The following is a 20,040-nucleotide window of genomic DNA, read 5'->3' as shown; positions in this document are numbered from 1 at the left end:
TAAATGGTGCATACATAAATAGTTTTCTGTCAAATCTGGCATCATTCCAAAGAAGAAGTTTTGAAAAAATGAAATTTAAAACTTTCCAAGTTTCAATCAATCATAGTGATAATTTTAAGATATTGTCCAAACACAAAATTTTATAATATTTTGTCATTTCTTCTGCTATACTAATTATACCAATCATACTCACTAGTATTGCATCACCTCATAATGAACTAATAATCTATTGCATAAATTCACATTGCTATTTTCCATCATAAATGAAGCTGTTGCATCAACATTGTTATCATTAAATTATTAGTTGATATTGCATTAGTCATTAAGTTCATATTTTCAGCATTGTATAGGAAGTAAAGCCTAAAATAGATATTTTACAAAACTATATTCTAAAAATTTAAAAAAAGAGACTAAAACTCAGAAAAAGGTTTGGCTTATAGTGGGTATTTGCACAGAACTCAGGGCAGCTGTTAAACTCAAGTTAATGGTGAAAAAAAGTCCTATTATTGATAACATATTTTCTTCAAATTTTTGAAGAAAATATGTTATCAATAATAAAATTATTGATAACATATTTAAAACAGGAAGACAAATATCTGATCATTTTTTTTTTTTTTTTAAACATCTTCGCTTCCAACAAGGCTACAAGCAGCCACTAATTAAAGTTTATTAAAGTAAATTAAAGTAAATTAAAGAGAAAAGATGAAGATTGTAGAGCAAGATAACAATTGACGGACGACAAACTGACTGACAGAGTTTTAAATATATATATATATATATATATTTAAAATTAAATTTTTTTTTTGTGGCCTTTTTTAAGTTGAGCCACAATAAGCTTAAATGATATTTTTGAGTCAATTTGCAATTATTAAACAAATTTCTTTGTTGTGTATTGATCGATTTGATTCTAGACTTAATTGGTGTTGATCTTCACCTTTTTTTTTGTTCGACAAGTTGTGCACCAAGACTTTGATTCAGAATACCTCACAGGTGTCTGATCTGCCAACCATTTAAATAACTCAATCTGTTATTACAGGAAAAACTTTTTCTTTTTTTGATGTATGCTTAGGATCATTGTCTTGTTGGAACATAAAATGTTTTCGGTTTTGCAGTTTTTCTATGCATACCAAGTGATTTTTACTGAAAATGTTTATTAATAAACTTACAAAATAGGCATTTTGGTTCCATACAAAAAAATCCTCCCCAACAGCACAACACCTCCATCAAATTTCATTGTTCCTCAAAAGCAACTGAGTTTCCTCTTGCTTCCTCTTTTTTTATTTATACTTTTTGAGCTCCATCAGACATATATTAAAGACACTAAATTAAAATTTGACTTATCAGCCCACAAAACTTTCTTCCAGAATGATAGTGGCATATTTCTTTGCAAGTCTTTTGTTGTAATGAGTTTTCGAAAGGAATGATTTCTTTGTGTGGAACTTTAAATCTCTTTCGAACAATACACATGTGAATTCTAAGTTTTTTTTAAAGAAGATTTGACACTTTTGGAGTAAAATCTTAAAAATCAGCTTTCATGGCTCATCTAAACAATATGTCAACCAATTCTTAATGTTGTAAACAATTTGTACTTTTAAGTCAAATAGCTGATGGTTCTCAATGCTATTCCTGCATCAATCTGAGTGGTTTGCTTAAACAAATCAATAACCAAGTCAAGCTGAGTTTGCAGCCACCTTTGGTTTTAAACCCCATTCTTGATAACTCAATGATGAATCAAACAGTTTTAAAAATTATCAGCTGATTATTAGAGGTTAATATTTAACAACAAAATACCTTGAAATATTCCTTAAGTCATCTTTAAATTATGGCTTTGAAAACTTTGTTAACAAAAAAATATGTTCAGATAATTATATTTTGTTGAGATTTTAGCACTTTTAAGAAGTTACCAAACTATTACTTTGATAACTTCTTAAAAGTGTTCAAATCTTAAAAAAAGTTATTGTAATTTTTTTTTTGTTATCTGAAATTGCAATTTGGTTTCAAAATACCAAAAAATGTTTTTATCAAAAACTCATTATTCATTACTGAAATAACTTGTCTAAATTTTAATATTAAACTAAAATATATTATCATTATAATATATTATTATAAACATAAATTCATAAAAAATGCCTGATAATATCATTTGTTTTGAAGCTGTATGCCATAGGTTTACCAACTTCGTCAAACAAATATGATAACATAGGTTTCAAGTGCAATTGTTCTAAAAAAGAAATTTTTACAAATAAGAGTATAAAAATTTAAAAGAAAAAAATCAATATTTTAAATGTTTTGTTTTTTTTAACTCAAAATTTTTTAACTTACAATTATATGTAATTATTATTAACTAATTATAGTTTTATAATTTGCTTAAATGTTTGAAAGTTTGTAAAAATTAAATTATTAAAAAATTAAATTGAAATTAAACTTACATTTCAACAATATCAAGGATTCTGTATGTAGTATGACAATAATAATGATGATGATGGTGATGATGATGATGATGATGATAATGATGATAATGATGATGATGGTGGTGGTGGTGATAATGATTAAAACATTTAAAAAAAAGAAGTTTCACAAAACTAACTTTTAGCTTTAGCATTGGGTAAAAAAAATCTTTGGTCTATGTCAAGATGACAGCGCTGTAAACGTTTACGCATTCTTGAAGGTCCTTCAGTAGGATCTAACTGCCATGAGCAAGGATAACAACTTTCATCATACCATGGGGCCCTAGAAAATTTTTAAAGGTAAAAGTATGAATATTTTTTTATAACTTTTAACTTAATATTTGCAGGGTGAATCTATTCAGTTTATTGTTTCTCTATTAACAAACATTTCTTCTTTTTTTTTTTTTAAATGACTTATAGAAGCTAAAAAGATTAAAAGTATTATAAACAATTATTATAAAAATTAAAGATAATTATAAACAGTTAAAACTATTTAAATCTAACACTCCTATAGCCTATAACTTTTGAAACAAATTTCAAAAATGGTAGTTAGTTGTAATTTGATCAAAGGTCTCTAAAACTAATATTTTTTTAAGATATAAGAAATTAAAACATTTTCTAAATATAAATGTTTTTTTTTAAAAAGCAGAAGTTGTTATTGTTAGCTTTTAACAGCATTTAACGCTGTTAAAAGCTAAAGTAAAAGTCACAACTTTTACTTTACTGTTTGTACCATAATGGTACCCTTTAGATTACTAAAAAAGATTTGGAAATAAAAAAATGTACCTCTCTTGAGTAAGGTGCTGAATAAGATTTTTCCATGCTTTTCGAACTTCCATGTTTTTTGAATCTGAATCACGAATGACACGCAAAAGCTTTTGTCGCTCTCTATCTTGTATATCCACAATGACTTTAGATACCTTCATGCCGAGATCCATAATAGATCCGCAAAGCCTTTCATTGCAATCTAAAATTCTGTTTACAATTGTTCTGTAAAAATTCTGTTAACAATAATTCTGTAAATTACTCAACATTAAACAGCAGTATTTAAAACCTATTGTGGGGAGCTCCAGAAAACATATTTTTAAAATTTTATCAAAATAGATGCTTTAAAAATAATAACTTAAGAAAAGAAAGAAAAGTTAAGAAGACAAAAAGAAACATAAATGCAAACAACATAAATATTAAAAAAATAATATTTAAAAATGTAAAACTTTAAAAAAAAAAAAATTATTGCAAAAAGAAAACCTTATAAGAGGAGAAAAACAATGGACTACATTTGGTCCACAATGGACTGGGTTTTTAAAGAGAGCTTAATTTTTTTTTTTTTAAACATAAATTTTAGAAAACTTGAACCATAAAAAATAGGTAATCTAAAAAATTTCTGTTCAAATAGATAATTTAAAAAATTACCTATTTAAACAGAAAATGTACTATATTTAAATACTAAATCTATTCTAAAAAATAAAGGTAATTGCAGATAACATATAGAGAACAACAACTGCTTCATAAATAGACTCTCAATTCTATTTGAGAATTTAAAATAGGATTTTGAAATCTGAAAAAAAAAAGTTTTATTGATATGTATTATTTATATAAGCATGCCGAAACATCAAAACAAAGTTTCATGTTTCAGCATGTTTTCTTAAATCCTTTTTTTCAGGTCCTTTTTTTAACAAACATGTTTAAATAAAAGGATTAAAAATTGGCATTTAACGTAATAAAAAACCCCTTAGATAAAAAAAAATTAGTCTTCATTTTGTAAAGAATAAAACCTTCAGAATAAATGCCACAGCTATTAGGTACATGACTTCAACTTATATGCAAATTTAAAGTTAAATTTATTAAAAAATTTATATATAATAAAACAAATCTTGTATTAAATTATTTATAACAATTTAACATTATAGTTACTTTTTTTTTTTAATTTAATGAGGACTTTTTTTTTAATTGTTACAACCCTATCTTAATCCTATAATTCTAAGCCACAAATCTTGATGAACAAAGCCACTGCTTTTTTAGGAGAGACAAGCTCTTGTCCTAAAATTTAGTGACCATTCCTACTAATAGTTGAGACTGAGAAAGATTCCTATAAAAATGTTTACAATTTGGATTAAAAAAATATTACCTTTTAGTAGCAATTTTTGTTTTCTCAGTTTCTTCTTCTTTTCTTTTACGTTTAATCTAGAACAGAATCGGTAACTAAATTAAATACTTTATCACACGTGACTTTTTGTATTGCTCAAATGCTTTCTTTCATTAAAAATATTTTTTTGAAGTCTTTGAAATAGTTTTTGATATTTAATACTTTTCGAAATTATTTTATTAAAAAACATTTGAGTTATTAAATAACTAGAAAATCCTTAGCAATCACCTGAAATTTACTTATTCAGCATCCACTAGAAAATCTTAGCAACCAATAAAAGTTTAAAGTCATTTCTAAATGACAGAGCTGCTTTTTAAAAATGGCTCTGTGTTTCTCTCTAGCATTTTAATAGTCTAATATGTCAATAGCAATTTACCTTTTTTTAATGTTTCAACATTAAAACTAAAACTATATATAAAAAGGTTGTTAATTTTAATATCTCTCTCTCTCTCTCTCTCTTTATATATATATATATATATATATATATATATATATATATATATATATATATATATATATATATATATATATATATATATATATATATATATATATATATATATATATATATATATATATAAATCAAATATATTTTGAAATAAGTTATAACATTTTAAGGAAATTTACAATAGTGCAAGTATAATATAAAGTATAATATAAAGTAAATACCTAAAAATTATAATCTTTATAAACATCAACAAATAAAGAATAATTTTTAAAAACTAGCATTCAAAAATTACTAACAACATTATTTTAACAAAAAAACAAAAACAAAAAAAAAACACAACATACCTCACGAATTTCATCTATAAGTATCTGATCACTAATGTTTATTGCATTCATATTTGAAAGTAGAGAATGAAGTTTTGATAATGTTTTTACCTCACTTTCAGTAAGATGATGACCAGGAAGATTTAATAGATTAATAAGACAAGCAGTGACTCGATCTTGTGTCTAGTAATAATAATAATAACAATAATATTAATATTAATAATATTAATAATAATAAAAATAATAATAAAACAGCTCATTTTTAAAGCATTTCAGAGTTTCAAAGATGTTTAACTTTATAATTTTTTACTGGATAAAAGTTAATAAGTGCCACAAAAACTACTGTAATAAAAAAATATCATAAAAATAAATTTTATAAAAACAAAAGACAACAACAGTTAACAAGGATTTACACTTAAAATATCTCTAAAATCTAAAAACATTATGTTTTAAAGAGGTCTTGCATAAGTGTTTGCTTGATGTATGTATCAAATGCAATGAATGAATTTTACTACTAAATAAGGGATACATTCAATATAAATAAATTTATTTGTGTTATATTTATAATACAAATATTAGACAAATATAGAGTGTCTAATAGTTATCAGACATTGTTTTTATTATTATCAGATATCATGTCTGTTATTATCAGACATCGTTTTTTATTATTATCAGAAATCAGGTCTGTTAGTATTAGACATCGTTTTAATTTCTAATCATGCCTGTTATTATCAGACATTGTTTTTTATTACTATCAGACATCATATTTGTTATTATAAGACATCATTTTAATTATTATCAAACATCATGTCTATTCCTATTACATGTCCTGTCTAAGAATATTAGGTAATCTGTCTAAAAGTTTAATCATCAGACAAGCATTTTTTTTTACAAAACTGTTACAAAATTTATTTATTATCATAAAATTCATTCATAGTACATTGCTATAATATAAATTATAACTTTTAACATTAATATTAATTATAACTTAATTCTAATAAATTTGATATAAAAAACCATATATCATTAGGCATACTGTAGTTGCACGTATATACATTTTTGGCCTTATTGAGATTTATTATTGAAATTATATATAGTCAGAAGAACAAAGTTTTGTTTATATATTGTGAATACAAACAAAAGAATGCACAACCCTTGTGTGTTCTTATTTTATATTATATGTTAAATATTAAAATAATATACAACCCTTGTTCTTTTTATTTATATTCACAATATAGAGTTTATAGATATCGTGATAATAGAGTTTATATTTATTTATATTCACAATATATAGAGTTTATAGATATCGTGATAATAGAGTTTATATTTATTTATATTTACTATATAGAGTTTATAGATATCGTGATACGCAACTTAGATATTATCTGAACAATGATAAAAATGTAAATATTTGCTATTTTATGGTTTCCCTAGCAATCAATAAAAATAAAAAACCTTTGAAGCACTGTTGGATGAGAGCATGCATTGAAGCAGGTTGAAGTTTTCAACAAGTAAGTCTGCAAAATAAATGCGAGCTTGATTACTTCGTAAAGGTGAAATAACGTGTTGTATAAGATTTATGCTCTAAAACAAAAACTCAGAATTTTATTTTTAAAACAAATTATAAAATCAGTATTTTATTTTTAAAACAAATTAACAACTCAGTATTTTATTTCTAAAACAAATTAAAAACTCAGTATTTTATTTTTAAAAGAAATTAACAACTCAGTATTTTATTTCTAAAACAAATTCAAAACTCAGTATTTTATTTTTAAAACAAATTAACAACTCAGTATTTTATTTCTAAAACAAATTAACAAATTAAAAATTAATAAGTATTTTTTTTTCTAAATAGATCGACTTTAACTCAAACAGTACTCAAAAAGTTGTTGAATAAAGATTTTTCATTTACGAGACATTATTTATGAGACAGTAGCTAAATACTTGTTAACAGCATCACAACCACCACATTAAGACCACCAGCAATGAAACTTGAAATTTTGAATGGAATGGATTTAATATTACTAAATATGTGAGAAATGGTAAAAATTCCTATGAATTCTTTCATAAGATTAAAAACACTAGGGACCTTTGGAGTGACTGAGATCGTAAATTGAAACAAGACAATGAGATTTTTTTTTTTTTTTGCTTAGAATTTCTTAATGATCCATAATATAAAAATATTATTTTGTCAAGTTTCATATGAAATATGCTAAGAATACAAACAACTGCAGCTTTATAAAATATTTAGTTAAATTTTTTTAATTAACTTATTAGGCAAATTATTAACTAATTATATTTTTAAAAATATTTATTTATAAAAAGTATATAATAGTGGTATGCATGATAAGAACGGACTGCGAAAAATAATTAAGTGTCATGAGGAAACAGGTGGGGAAAATAATTGAGTGGTGTGAAAAATAACTGAACGGCGTGAAAAAATATAAAAAGAGCAAAAAAATTTTCCTTTATTTAAAAATAATAAAAATTTAAATGTTCAAATAAGTTATGAAATGTTAATTAAACTACAGTAAACTAGCAGTATAAATGTAGTCATTTTCCCAAAACCACCTTATTGATAAAAACATATTTTCCATAACCACCTTAGTGTTAAAAACATATTTTCTAAAACAAACTTAGTGATTAAAATATCTTTAATAAAACCTTACCTGTGTAATTAACTCATCTTTTATATTCTTTAACAATGATACCCAAATGGTTGAATGTACACCAGCTCCCTATAATGCCACAATGACAATTGAGTAAAATTAAGTAGATAAAAAAGATATCTCAAACTTAATATATTAGCAACTAATAAAAACACCAGACTTTTAATCAGCACCAAAAACTGATTTCTTTTAGTAACTAATGCAAAATAAGTAAAAAATTTTATTTAATGAAAACCTTTTTTAAAATGTAAATTTAGTAGTTATTATAATCAAATAATTCTAAATAAATTAAACATAAATACTAAAAAAATAATACAGACTTATTACAAAAGTACTATAAACTTATTACAAAAGTATTACAGACAAATTATAATATTTTTATTTATTTTTAAGTCAATAAAAAAACTAGCTTACAGTTGCTGTTCTAACACAGTTAAAGAGCCACAACAACAATGATCTACAAAATTCCCTGTCTGCATCACCATCTGCTTTCATTTTTGTTTCTTGAAGGGATTTCAAAGTATGACCAAACATTACAGTTCCTGTTGTTAGATCAGATTTACTGCACATTGTCAACTTAATAGCATCATTTAATATTTCTTGAAATGTTAATTGGATATCAGCTGTTGAAGCAACAGAGGAAGATATTTTATTATAGGAACTACCACGAATTTTAAGCATAATATTTTGAGCAACAGATCCACGAATTGAGCGTCGAGAATCCACAGATGAATCACGGAATTGACTGTCAAATGAATTTAATTATTGTCATAATATATGAAAAAACTATTCAATTCAAAATTACGTTATATGCCACTATAAAAAAATTTAAAAAAATAGTGTCTTAAATATTATTACCTGCTTGCTGAGCACCACAGTGTTGACATGTAAGAATTTGGATGTTGAAATATAGAAAAAGCTGCTTGAATCAAATAGTATTTTAGGAAACGACAGGTTTTATAAAGAAGAGCATTATTTCCAGCTAAAAAAAAAAAAAAAGATTTAGAGGTGTTGTTTGAAAAATAATAATCTCTTCAACTGAAGTGGTTCCTTAAAAAAAGGGGACTGCTACAGTCAAATAGGTTACTTTTTTTTATATAATTTATACAAGATAAGTTTTTTTTAATGGTTATTGTATTATGGACTCTTCACCGATAGCTTAACATGTGTTTCCACAGAGTAATATTCTATTTTCTCTTTTTTATGCAGCTGCCATATCTAATAAAAAACCATTCATCTTCAATTAGTCTCATTATTATTAGTAAGGTCTCTAATCAAATTAATCAAAATTTATTAACAAACTTTTAATATTTCATCTTAAATCCAATAACTTACTCTCTGACAATCAATACGATCTTTTATCTTATTGCTGCACTGCCATAGAAATAACAGAAAGGTTATATTGATTATTAGAAGCAGTGCGACAATAGTTATTGCTCTTGACATGTTAAAGCCTCTTGATAAAGTCTGACATGCTGGTCTTATCTGTAAGCTCTCTTTATATGGTGTATTTGAGAATGTTTTTAAAATTATTAAAACATTCTTTCTAATCGTAGTATTAAATATCCATGATTGTAAATGTTCTCTTTTATTTTCAGTAGCCTTTGGGATATCTTAAGGTTTGTTTCTTGTTCTATTATTTTCATGTATACTTCTACCTGATAATCTCACCTCTAAAGTGGCTCTAATTGCAAATGACAAAACTTATACTACTCATAGTATACTCATGAGTACTACTCATGCATACTACTACATCTGTATGCATATAGTACCTTATGCATACCTCTACAGTGGGTCTATTTGCTAATGACACAACTTTATACTACAGTCTAGATAAAAAGCTATGACTTTTTGATAATCTTTAATGTAATCACTCTTCTTTACAGTATTTTAAGTCTTTCAATTCAACTTGAATGGTGGTTGCTTGCAGCCTTCTTGTAAATGAACTTGTTAGAAAAAAATTAAAATTCGAGCACACTTAACTTCTAAATTTCCTGTAAAACAAGAAGCAATACTTTGGCTATACAAACTAATCACATTTATCAAAGTTCATCACAATGTAAAAAGTACAACTTTTTATTTTTGGGTGAAATGTTTGAATAAATTATCAGAAACTAGCTGAACTTGCTTTGGTGTAAGTATAAAAAACAAGTACGAAAAATGGAATAAAGCTAGGACTAAGGCTGTTTCTAAACCCATACTGTATCATACTTGGTACCTTAACTCAAATTTATTCATTATAACAATTGCAGATCAAAAATATAAAGTTGACATGGTGCCTACACCACAATTTTGTTTGAAGAAATCTTCTATAGAGAAATAACAATTGATATGTACTTCTTGATGAAGCCTATTGTTCGAACATTTCCATTCTAATTCTGTATTTTGTTAATTGTACTTTTATTTTTTAATTATACACAATAAATAACTTTTAGAATAAAAATATAAAAATAAAAAAATAAAAAAAACGTAAACTTATTATATTGAACTAAACTAAAAACAAAATGTAATCTAAAAATCATAATAAACAAATCTAATAAAATATTTTATACAAAATTATATGTGCAAAATAATGTGAACACTTTTAAAAACTAGAAAAATGCATTTTAATATGGGGTAAGACCTCTTTTTGCAGAAATAACTGCTTGAATTCTGCAAATTATATAGACTCATACAGGTTATGAATAGTTTCTAATGGAACTTTAGTCCATTCTTCTGTTAACACTGGATCCAGTTTCAATAATGCTGGTGGTGGATATTGACTCCTCATTTTATTTTCCAATATGCGCAAATGCTCAAAGATATTTATGCTTGGAGAATATGGTGGCCCGACAAGGTGCTCTTTTTAATCAGAATGTTCTATGTGCCAATCAAAGACCACTTGAGCTGCGTGGATTAGGGCATTATCAACCTGGAGTATTGCATTTCCTTCAGAAAACAGCTCCAAGACCATGGGATGCACCTGATCTTATAAAATCCCTCAATTATACTGACTATTGATTTTACAAACAATTGGATTGGTAAATTTCATAATACTGCTGCCCAGATCATCAAAGTGCCCTCTCCATGTTTGACAGTAAGAAAAAGGAAGTCTGGTTCAAATGCCTCCACATTTAAACCGAGCCAGAGGTTGGAAATAAAGTGAATGATGATTCATCAGAGAATATCACATATGCCACTGCTCCATAGACCAGCTTTGATGGTTTTTGTCTTACTCTAAATGCTTTGCATTATTTATTGTTGAGGGCAGAGTTTTCTCCAGATTTTTTAAAGCTCCTGTCAGACAGTCTCAGTAAAAACTGGATGTTTAAGATGGTCATTAAACTCAGCAGTAACTTGGTGGTTATTTTGTAGTAATTCCTGAAAATTTGCGTTAGAGTCCGGTGGTCTTAATCTGATTGTTCTGTTTTCTCCCGCTATTGTGTTCTGATGACTATGTTTTTCCATGTAGTTCCTATGTGGTCATTGCGTCAATTGCGATTTTACCTCTTTGGCAATATGATATGTCTGCCATGTCCAATGATTTTATCTAATTAACTATAACTATATCTAATATATAACTATAACTATATTTATATATATTTTTTGGAAATATAGATAAGAAACAAAAAAATGAATCAAAATATAAAAATCTTTATACTCAGTAATCTTTAAGGGTTTCACAGATAACTTAAAATCAGTTTGCAATGATATTTGGCGTTTACATTATTTTGTCTAACCCCTGTGTAAATACATATATATAAATTGATATATATAAAATAATACATATAAACAAAAACACACATATATATATATATATATATATATATATATATATATATATATATATATATATATATATATATATATATATATATATATATATATATATATATATATATATATATATATATAAATTAATATATATAAACTAATATATATATATATAAATTAATATATATAAACTAATATATATATATATATATATATATATATATATATATATATATATATATATATATATATATATTTAAACAATTTTAAAATGTATTCTACACAATAGAGTGCTAAATGTTCTTAAAAGAACAGAACAATAATATATTAGTAGAAAATCACTTAACAAAATTTTTTTTCATTTTACACTGTTTAATCAACAAAGATTCATCAGAAATGCTATAACCATATGGTTATAAGGATTTCTGATGAATCTTTGTTAATGAAACACAGTGTAAAATGAAAAAAATTTTGTTAAGTGATTTCCTACTAATATATATATATATATATATATATATATATATATATATATATATATATATATATATATATATATATATATATATATATATATATATATATATATATGTATATATATATATATATATGATATATATATATATATATATATATATATATATATATATATATATATATATACATATATATACATATATATATATATATATATATATATATATATATATATATATATATATATATATATATGCATATACATATATATGTATAAAAATGTTTAAATGAAACCAATAAAAATCTTACTTGCATATTTTTTAGCATCTATACAATCTAAAGATAACTGCACATTTTTGTACATCTGAAAATACACCATCTGCAATGTGCTTAAAAAAAAGTGAAGCAAATATTAATTTAAAAAATTTATCAAATAAATAATAATATGATATAATTAAAAAACTGAAATAATTAGGTAGATTAAGGTATGATTATAACTTAATCTACCTAAACACCAGTTAATGTACTACTTTTTTTATTAGTTAATGTACATTAGTGAATGAACAGTTGCATCGAAAAATAATTGGACTAACAGCTTTTTCATAATATTTTCTCATTAAGTTAACTGTTTTAAATAAAAATTTTTATAAGTATGTCAAATTATACTACAACTATAAAAAATACACAAAAAAAAACGTGAGAGCAACAAGTTGACAAAACATTTATTTTTACTATTCTTAACTAAACTTCATCGATAAATTTTAAATTTCATATAAACAATCATTTGGCATCCAAAAATTATGGCATTAAAAATTTGTAACCCCCTCAAATCGAGGGTATTCAAACTTTTTATGGTCATATGAGGTAGGTGTAGCTAAAACTTTAGAGCTTTTCTGTTTGCAGACTCCAATCTTATCAACTTTATGCAAAATATTCTTATTGAAGTATAAACAAAAACTTTCATGTTAAATTTTTATATTAATTTTTATGAAGTTTTATCTCTGACATCAAAAAGTTCTGCATCCCTGTCCATGGAGCTGTGTAATATTAGCCAAAAAAACTTTTTTTTTTTTGCCTGGTAAAATTATTAGAAAATTTACTTACAGAATATACTAAAAATTAAATTATAGGAAGAAAAATAATGATAAAAAGATATAAAAAATTTATTATTAAAGATTTAAAAAATCTTATTAGAGTTTTTTTGTTTTGTTTCATAATAACTATAATTGGCTTAAATTAGTTTCATTTAATAAGTTTTTATACGTTTCTAAAATCCTCCATCTTTAATTTTAAATAAATGTCTGCATTAGAGTGTTATGAGCATTTAAATGATGGATGTATTTAATGATATATTGATGATATATTGATGGTTATAAGAAAATATTGAAAAATATTTAAATAAGACATAAAAGTAGTTGCAACTTCTTTTTAAAAAACTTAATCACCTTAAAATTCCAGACTGTTGTGATTTGGGTTTGTTTTATTTTTAATATTAGAAGGTACTGTATGCCTTTTTTTTTCTTTCTAGTTTAATCTAATAATTTATCAAATGAATTAAGGTTTAAATCATAATTTATAATAATAATATTGATAATAATAATAATAATATGGTTTTATAACGAGATTTTATATCATAATTTTAATATCAATATAATTATTTTTTACTGAATAACAACTATTGAGATTTGTGATAAAAACAGAGTTTACAGGTTTTTAAAAACTAAAAATTTAAAAAACAAAACCATTTCCAGCTATCACAATTTGTGATCAATTAACACAAGCTTTGCAGCATGTAAACAGCAGTAGAAAAAACTTTTTTGAAAGGAGATGATCAAGATTTTTATAACAGACTTGAAATTATTGACTTTGCCATATTTAAATTGTTTGCTTTTTGAAAAGTGTTATTTAATATGGATGACAATATCATATTTGATAATCCAAAAACTTCCTATTTTTCTAATTAAAAAGTTTTTTCAGAACGACTAATTGAACTAATTAATATCGATGGCAAACCACACTTATTGGATATGCATTCTTTACACTTGTCGATGGCAAACCACACTTGTTGGATATGCATTCTTTACACTTGTCGATGGCAAACCACACTTGTTGGATATGCATTCTTTACACTTGTCATTTGGTTACAATTAGTATAATAAACTAATGCAATTGTTAGATCATTATATTAATTGTTAATTATTAATTGTTAGATTATTAGATCAATTGTTGGATCACAGTGCACTGACATTAAATTGAATGTCAGTGCACTGTGTTTGAAACAGCATCAACAGATTCTGGCATTAAGAAATATTAAAGCTCTACATAAAATGACTTCATCTAGAACAAAATGTGACTATGATGTGAAATTTATTCATAGCAAAGCAATTATCTTAACAATAAAAAACTTATTTACTAATGTACTTATGAAAGAAGCAAAAAGAGAGTCTTATAACCATATACAAGAAATGTTATGCCATGGAAGTATTTTAATTAAGATACTATCTTTAGCCTTTATTCAACCAAGAGCCCTAAAACAGAAAATTTTTAAGTTGGAGTTTGTTTCTCTTAGCCTTTGTCTAAAAAAACTAGAAGGTAGCAAGGCATGTGGCAGGTCATACTGGGTTACATGATACCACTAGCAGTGTGATTGTGATGATTCTGAACCTGACTTGACTTGGAGTAGTTAAAAGGAGATTTTCTGTAACAGTAATTTAAAACATTGATGGGAATATTTCAGAAATGCATTAGGAAAAACATTACATCTAACAAAATACTAAAGATATAGGTGAGCGTAGATTTTATAGTTGGAGTCACTAGTTAGTTACTGAGCTCACATTGCATCAGAGATTTAAACAAAACACAAACACACATAATGTAACTAGCGGGTGAGTGAACACCGCACCAGAGGTTTAGACAGAACACAAACATACATATAATAACTTATGGGTGAATCAACATCGCGCCATTGGTTCTGATAGATTACATACATACATAAAGCAGGCCTTGTTAAGAAGCGTTACGCAGCTCACATTTTGCTTGCGAAAAGGCGATTTGCCTACGCGTTCAGCAGTTTTGCGTTACGCAAAAACTTATATCTTTTAGAATATTTTTAATTATCTTTTGATATCGTTTATGTGACGTTTATTCTGAAGAAATAAAGTTGTAAGTAAAAGCATTTAACCGCAATTGTAAACTAATAGATTTTTTGTTAAAGAAACAGTTTGTTTAATAATTTTTGTTATTGTTGATAAAAATTAGTTAAAAAAAAAAAGTGTTTAAAGTTTTATCTTAAGGAATTAAATATATAAATTCCTTTTAAATGTAAAAATTATTTTTTGTCATAATAGTTTAAAAAATGCAAGATTTATTTTAATGTAAATATTTTATTAATAAGATATTTTGTTTATTGTTAATTCAATAACGTAAAGTTTTAACGACGTTCGTTTAATATATGAAAATAAATTATGATCACAAATATGTTATCGGTAACTGATAAATAACAAAAAAAAACTCTTTATTGTTTAAAAACATTATTAAAAAGAGTTTGCAAATTAAATAAGAAAAAATTTATTAACAGTTAATAAAATAATCAAAAACCATAAGTAAAATCATAAGAAAATAAACAAACATTATTTTACGTTTCATGAAAAGAATATTTTTTTCAAAATAAAATTTAGTTCATATTTGAAAAAAATAATAAAAATGATTTATTAAATAAGAACTTAGATTTTATTTGTAACTTTTGTTATAGTGAGAAAAAAACTAACTGTTTGTATGATTTTCAACGCGTTAATAAAGTAACTTTAATTACAATGCGGTACTTGAAAAGACGCTAGTGACGCAATATGACTTCTAACGATGCAAAATATATTTGCTGAGTTGAGTTACTTAGAAATGCGTTACGCGTTTTTGCTACGCAGCAAAATCTCGTAACAAAGCATGATAAAGTAACTTATGGGCAAATAAACACCACACCATATAATATATATATTATATGGTGTAGTGTTTACTATATTATTACTTTATTAAATATTATATACCACACATATATATATGTATGTTTTAAGTTGGCCCGTTTAAAAAATGCGCTGAATAAACAATTACTTAAAAATAAACAAGCAATTACTTAAAAATAAACAAACTACACATTTTTTTTTTACAAACTTTCATTACTGTTTATTAAAAAAGATTTAATTTAACTTGTAAATAAGCGTGTATCTATTTTCACTTTGAATAAGTCATATTTTAGATTCTAAGTTAAAAACACAAATATAAAAGTATTGTGTATTGAAAAACATATTTTAATTTTTAAAAGGTTTTTAAATAAAATTTAAGTGGTTAAGGAATAAACTTGTCCTTATAAAAAGCTAATAGTGTCAATATAATTGACACTATAGTAATTATATAACTACTAGAAAATTATGTTGTAGATATATACACATACCAACAAGTTTTCTTGACTAGACAGTCTAACAACAAAAGTTAAAAACACATACCAACAAGTTTTCTTGACTAGACAGTCTAACAACAAAAGTTAAAAACACATACCAACAAGTTTTCTTGACTAGACAGTCTAACAACAAAAGTTAAAAACACATACCAACAAGTTTTCTTGACTAGACAGTCTAACAACAAAAGAAAATGACTAAAACATTCTTTTTTCCAGCTTGAACTAAAAAAAAGTATTTGTTGCTTAAAAACATTTTTCAACAAAAATGCCAATGAAAGTATTGAACAAAACATTCTTACTTCATTGATCCTAAACTTTCATTACTCAAAGCAACCACTAAATTTACAATGATGTTAGCAAAACCATTTTCCAATGCTAATAACGATAGTTTCTCTTGTTCTTCTAATATCTTTAAAAGTAATTGAAACATACTGAAATGATTTGTGAAGGCATAAGTACATACATCGACTAAAGATTTGGGTTTGACAATATTATTAGTGGTAGTAGTACCAATAGATAGTCACACCAGCAAACAGGAATGTTAATAGTCAGTACCATTAGTAAACAGTAACTTTACTCACCAATACATTTAGTAAATGACAATACATTTAGTAGATGAAAGATATGCTTTGAATACTAAAGATTTAAAATTAAAATAAACTCACTTTGACAAAAAAACTGATAAGCATGGCAAATCCTGTAGGTTTCTGGACGCAACCTTGCAAAAGAACCATACAAGGTACAATCATTGTTCTTCTTGAATCTTCAACAGTTTGATTTAAACTTAAAGAGATTATTATAATTTAATTTTTTTATTTTAAAAGATAATAAAACTGTAAAAAAAAAATTATTTCTAAAAATTAGATTAAAACTTATAAATATATTAGATTAAAAAGGAATTACTTACTGCAGCCAATCAATTACTGCAATTAATTACTTAATACTTTTAACTTCAATATTCACTGAACCTGATTATTTACTTTATCTAAGCTGTCGCTTTATCTAATCACTCACTGCAATCATTAATCACTTTTTTTCATTCATTAATCACTTTTTTTCTTTCATTATTCACTTTTTTTCATTTTCATTAATTACTTTTTTCATACAAAAACTCAATGCACCATTATTCACTCACTAAATTTAAACACCTAAAAGCTCAAAAACTAACATTTTGTTTATTTCCTGTTGACCAAATTCTAAGTATTATTTAACTTTGTAACAATCATAAGAAACTTCTAAACATAAAAAAGAGTAAAGTACCTTACCAAAAAACTTACCTATTTTCTTTTGTTAAATCAGGCATATTTTGCAGAACTTTTAAGCATATTTCAACAATTTTCACAGTAACTTCATGTTGATGGAGCTTAACAAAACCATAAAAACAAACTTGTATAAAAGTTTATCACTACATAAAGTTATAAAAAACTATACTTATTGTAAAAGAAATCAACAGTAGTTATGTTAGCCATGGTTACCAAAAGTAATATGCTAAGCTGCGTTCAAGCTAGAAAAAGATGTAAAGTTAACGAAACATTAATAAAATGTTATAGTTAACAAAAGTTGATATTGTTTCAGGGGAAAGATTTTTATTACCTCCATGATTAGTCTCAACAAAAAAATGAATTAAAAATAATTAGCTACTGTCAGAATCAAGAGGAACTAGTCACTAAAGCAAGAATGAGTCAAGAATCACAACCAAAACAAAAAAATAAGTTATAAATAACTAATGAATAAAAAACAAAAAACAAAAACGAATTGCTTATTACAAGGGATTAAGTCAAGAATGACTGTTTACAACAAAAAGAAGAAGTCAAAAATGACATGTTAATACAAGAAAATAAGTCAAGAGTAACTTGCCAGCACTAGAGAATGAGTATATATTCTACTACTATAAATTTTACATCGTATTAGAATATAGCATGAGTCAATCTCTTAATATATTCTACCAATACAAATTTTACATGGTATTAGAATACTACTACTACAAATTTTACTTCGAGTCAAATTTTACCCTGGATTATTACTATTCTTTTACAGTGTAAAATTTTTTTAAATGAAAAATCTTTTTTTTTTCACATAAAAACTGTATCAGTATATTTTTTTTAACCAATGACCCCTGAAATGACATTAAAAAAAAAGAAGAAAAAGTAAAGTAACTCAGAATGATTTATCAAAAAACTTACAATGTTTGCCAACAAATGAAACCCCATTAGTTTGTTGAAATTAGAATAGCATTCTTTGCCTCCACGCTCCAAATAGATTAACAAATTCTATAATCAAAAAAAAAATTCTCTCTCTTTATATATATATATATATATATATATATATATATATATATATATATATATATATATATATATATATATATATATATATATATATACACAGTAGTGGCCAAAAAATTAAGGCACATCATAAAAAATAACTCAAAATTTGTAGTGTAAATTCTTTATTAAATAAACACAATAGAAAATGTTAAAAAAATGAAAAAAAAAAATAGATAAAAATTATCAAAAGTTGTTAATATTTAATAAAATAATAGTTATAGCACCAAATTATAGCAATAGTACAGTTTAAATGACTTGAATGTTATAATTCAATACTTTGTCGGATGTCCCTTATTATCAAGCACAGCTTGTATTCTTCTTGGGATTCTATGTACTAATGTTTTACAAAACTCTCGAGTGATTTCATTAGTCCACACTTCTTTAACTTTTTGAAGATGTTGTTCAGATTTTGGCTGATGTGCTGCAACTTTCTGCTTTATTATATTCCAGCAGTTCTCGATAACATTAAAATCGGGTAAACTTGAGAGCCAATTAGATAATAATTTAATTTTTATCATCAGTAAACTACTTCTTAACTGTTTTAGCGGTATGACAAGGTGCTGAATCTTGCTGGAAAATGCTGGTTTTAGTGATTTCCATGTGCAGCTTCACTTTATCTTTCGATACACTTAGATACTTTTGTGCATTGACTTTTTCACCTTTTTATAAGATGTTTGACCCGCATCGGTCTTGCGCTGTGATTGCTCCCCATACCATGACTAAAGGAGGATGTTTTACTGCTTTTATGATATACTTTGGATTCAGGCGTTCTCCCACAGGTCTTCTAACATAATTATAGCTAATCTGTTGAAACGTACTTTTGTCTGTAAACATTACGCGTTCCCACCATTCCGGTGTCTTGTCTTTTAAACTCTTACAAAATTTAAACCTAGCTTAAAATTGAGATGGAGTTAATAAAGATTTTTTAGCTGGTCTTCTTGCAACTAGACCAAAGTCATAACACAACCTTCTTCTAATTGTTCTCGAACTAATAGTAAGTCCC

General features: G+C 25.1%; 1 protein-coding gene across 1 annotated transcript in view; it reads right to left on the bottom strand.

The window, feature by feature from the left end:
• The window catches only part of LOC100198694 (lysosomal-trafficking regulator), a 144,971-nt gene that overhangs the window by 52,559 nt on the left and 72,372 nt on the right, over nucleotides 1-20,040 (bottom strand). The window contains exons 23-37 of the mRNA XM_065804763.1: nucleotides 18,894-18,980; nucleotides 17,988-18,073; nucleotides 17,376-17,493; nucleotides 17,010-17,119; nucleotides 16,861-16,932; nucleotides 12,570-12,649; nucleotides 8,892-9,015; nucleotides 8,448-8,778; nucleotides 8,034-8,102; nucleotides 6,820-6,948; nucleotides 5,386-5,547; nucleotides 4,576-4,631; nucleotides 3,234-3,422; nucleotides 2,588-2,730; nucleotides 2,131-2,221 (exon numbers count right to left, since the gene is read on the bottom strand). Of these exons, the coding sequence (XP_065660835.1) occupies nucleotides 2,131-2,221; nucleotides 2,588-2,730; nucleotides 3,234-3,422; nucleotides 4,576-4,631; nucleotides 5,386-5,547; nucleotides 6,820-6,948; nucleotides 8,034-8,102; nucleotides 8,448-8,778; nucleotides 8,892-9,015; nucleotides 12,570-12,649; nucleotides 16,861-16,932; nucleotides 17,010-17,119; nucleotides 17,376-17,493; nucleotides 17,988-18,073; nucleotides 18,894-18,980 (1,847 nt within the window). The remainder of the gene's footprint in view (nucleotides 1-2,130; nucleotides 2,222-2,587; nucleotides 2,731-3,233; nucleotides 3,423-4,575; nucleotides 4,632-5,385; nucleotides 5,548-6,819; nucleotides 6,949-8,033; nucleotides 8,103-8,447; nucleotides 8,779-8,891; nucleotides 9,016-12,569; nucleotides 12,650-16,860; nucleotides 16,933-17,009; nucleotides 17,120-17,375; nucleotides 17,494-17,987; nucleotides 18,074-18,893; nucleotides 18,981-20,040) is intronic.

Source organism: Hydra vulgaris, chromosome 09 (genome assembly GCF_038396675.1).
Source record: "Hydra vulgaris chromosome 09, alternate assembly HydraT2T_AEP".
NCBI classification, from domain to species: Eukaryota; Metazoa; Cnidaria; class Hydrozoa; order Anthoathecata; family Hydridae; genus Hydra; species Hydra vulgaris.
This window is presented reverse-complemented; position numbering and strand designations above follow the sequence as displayed.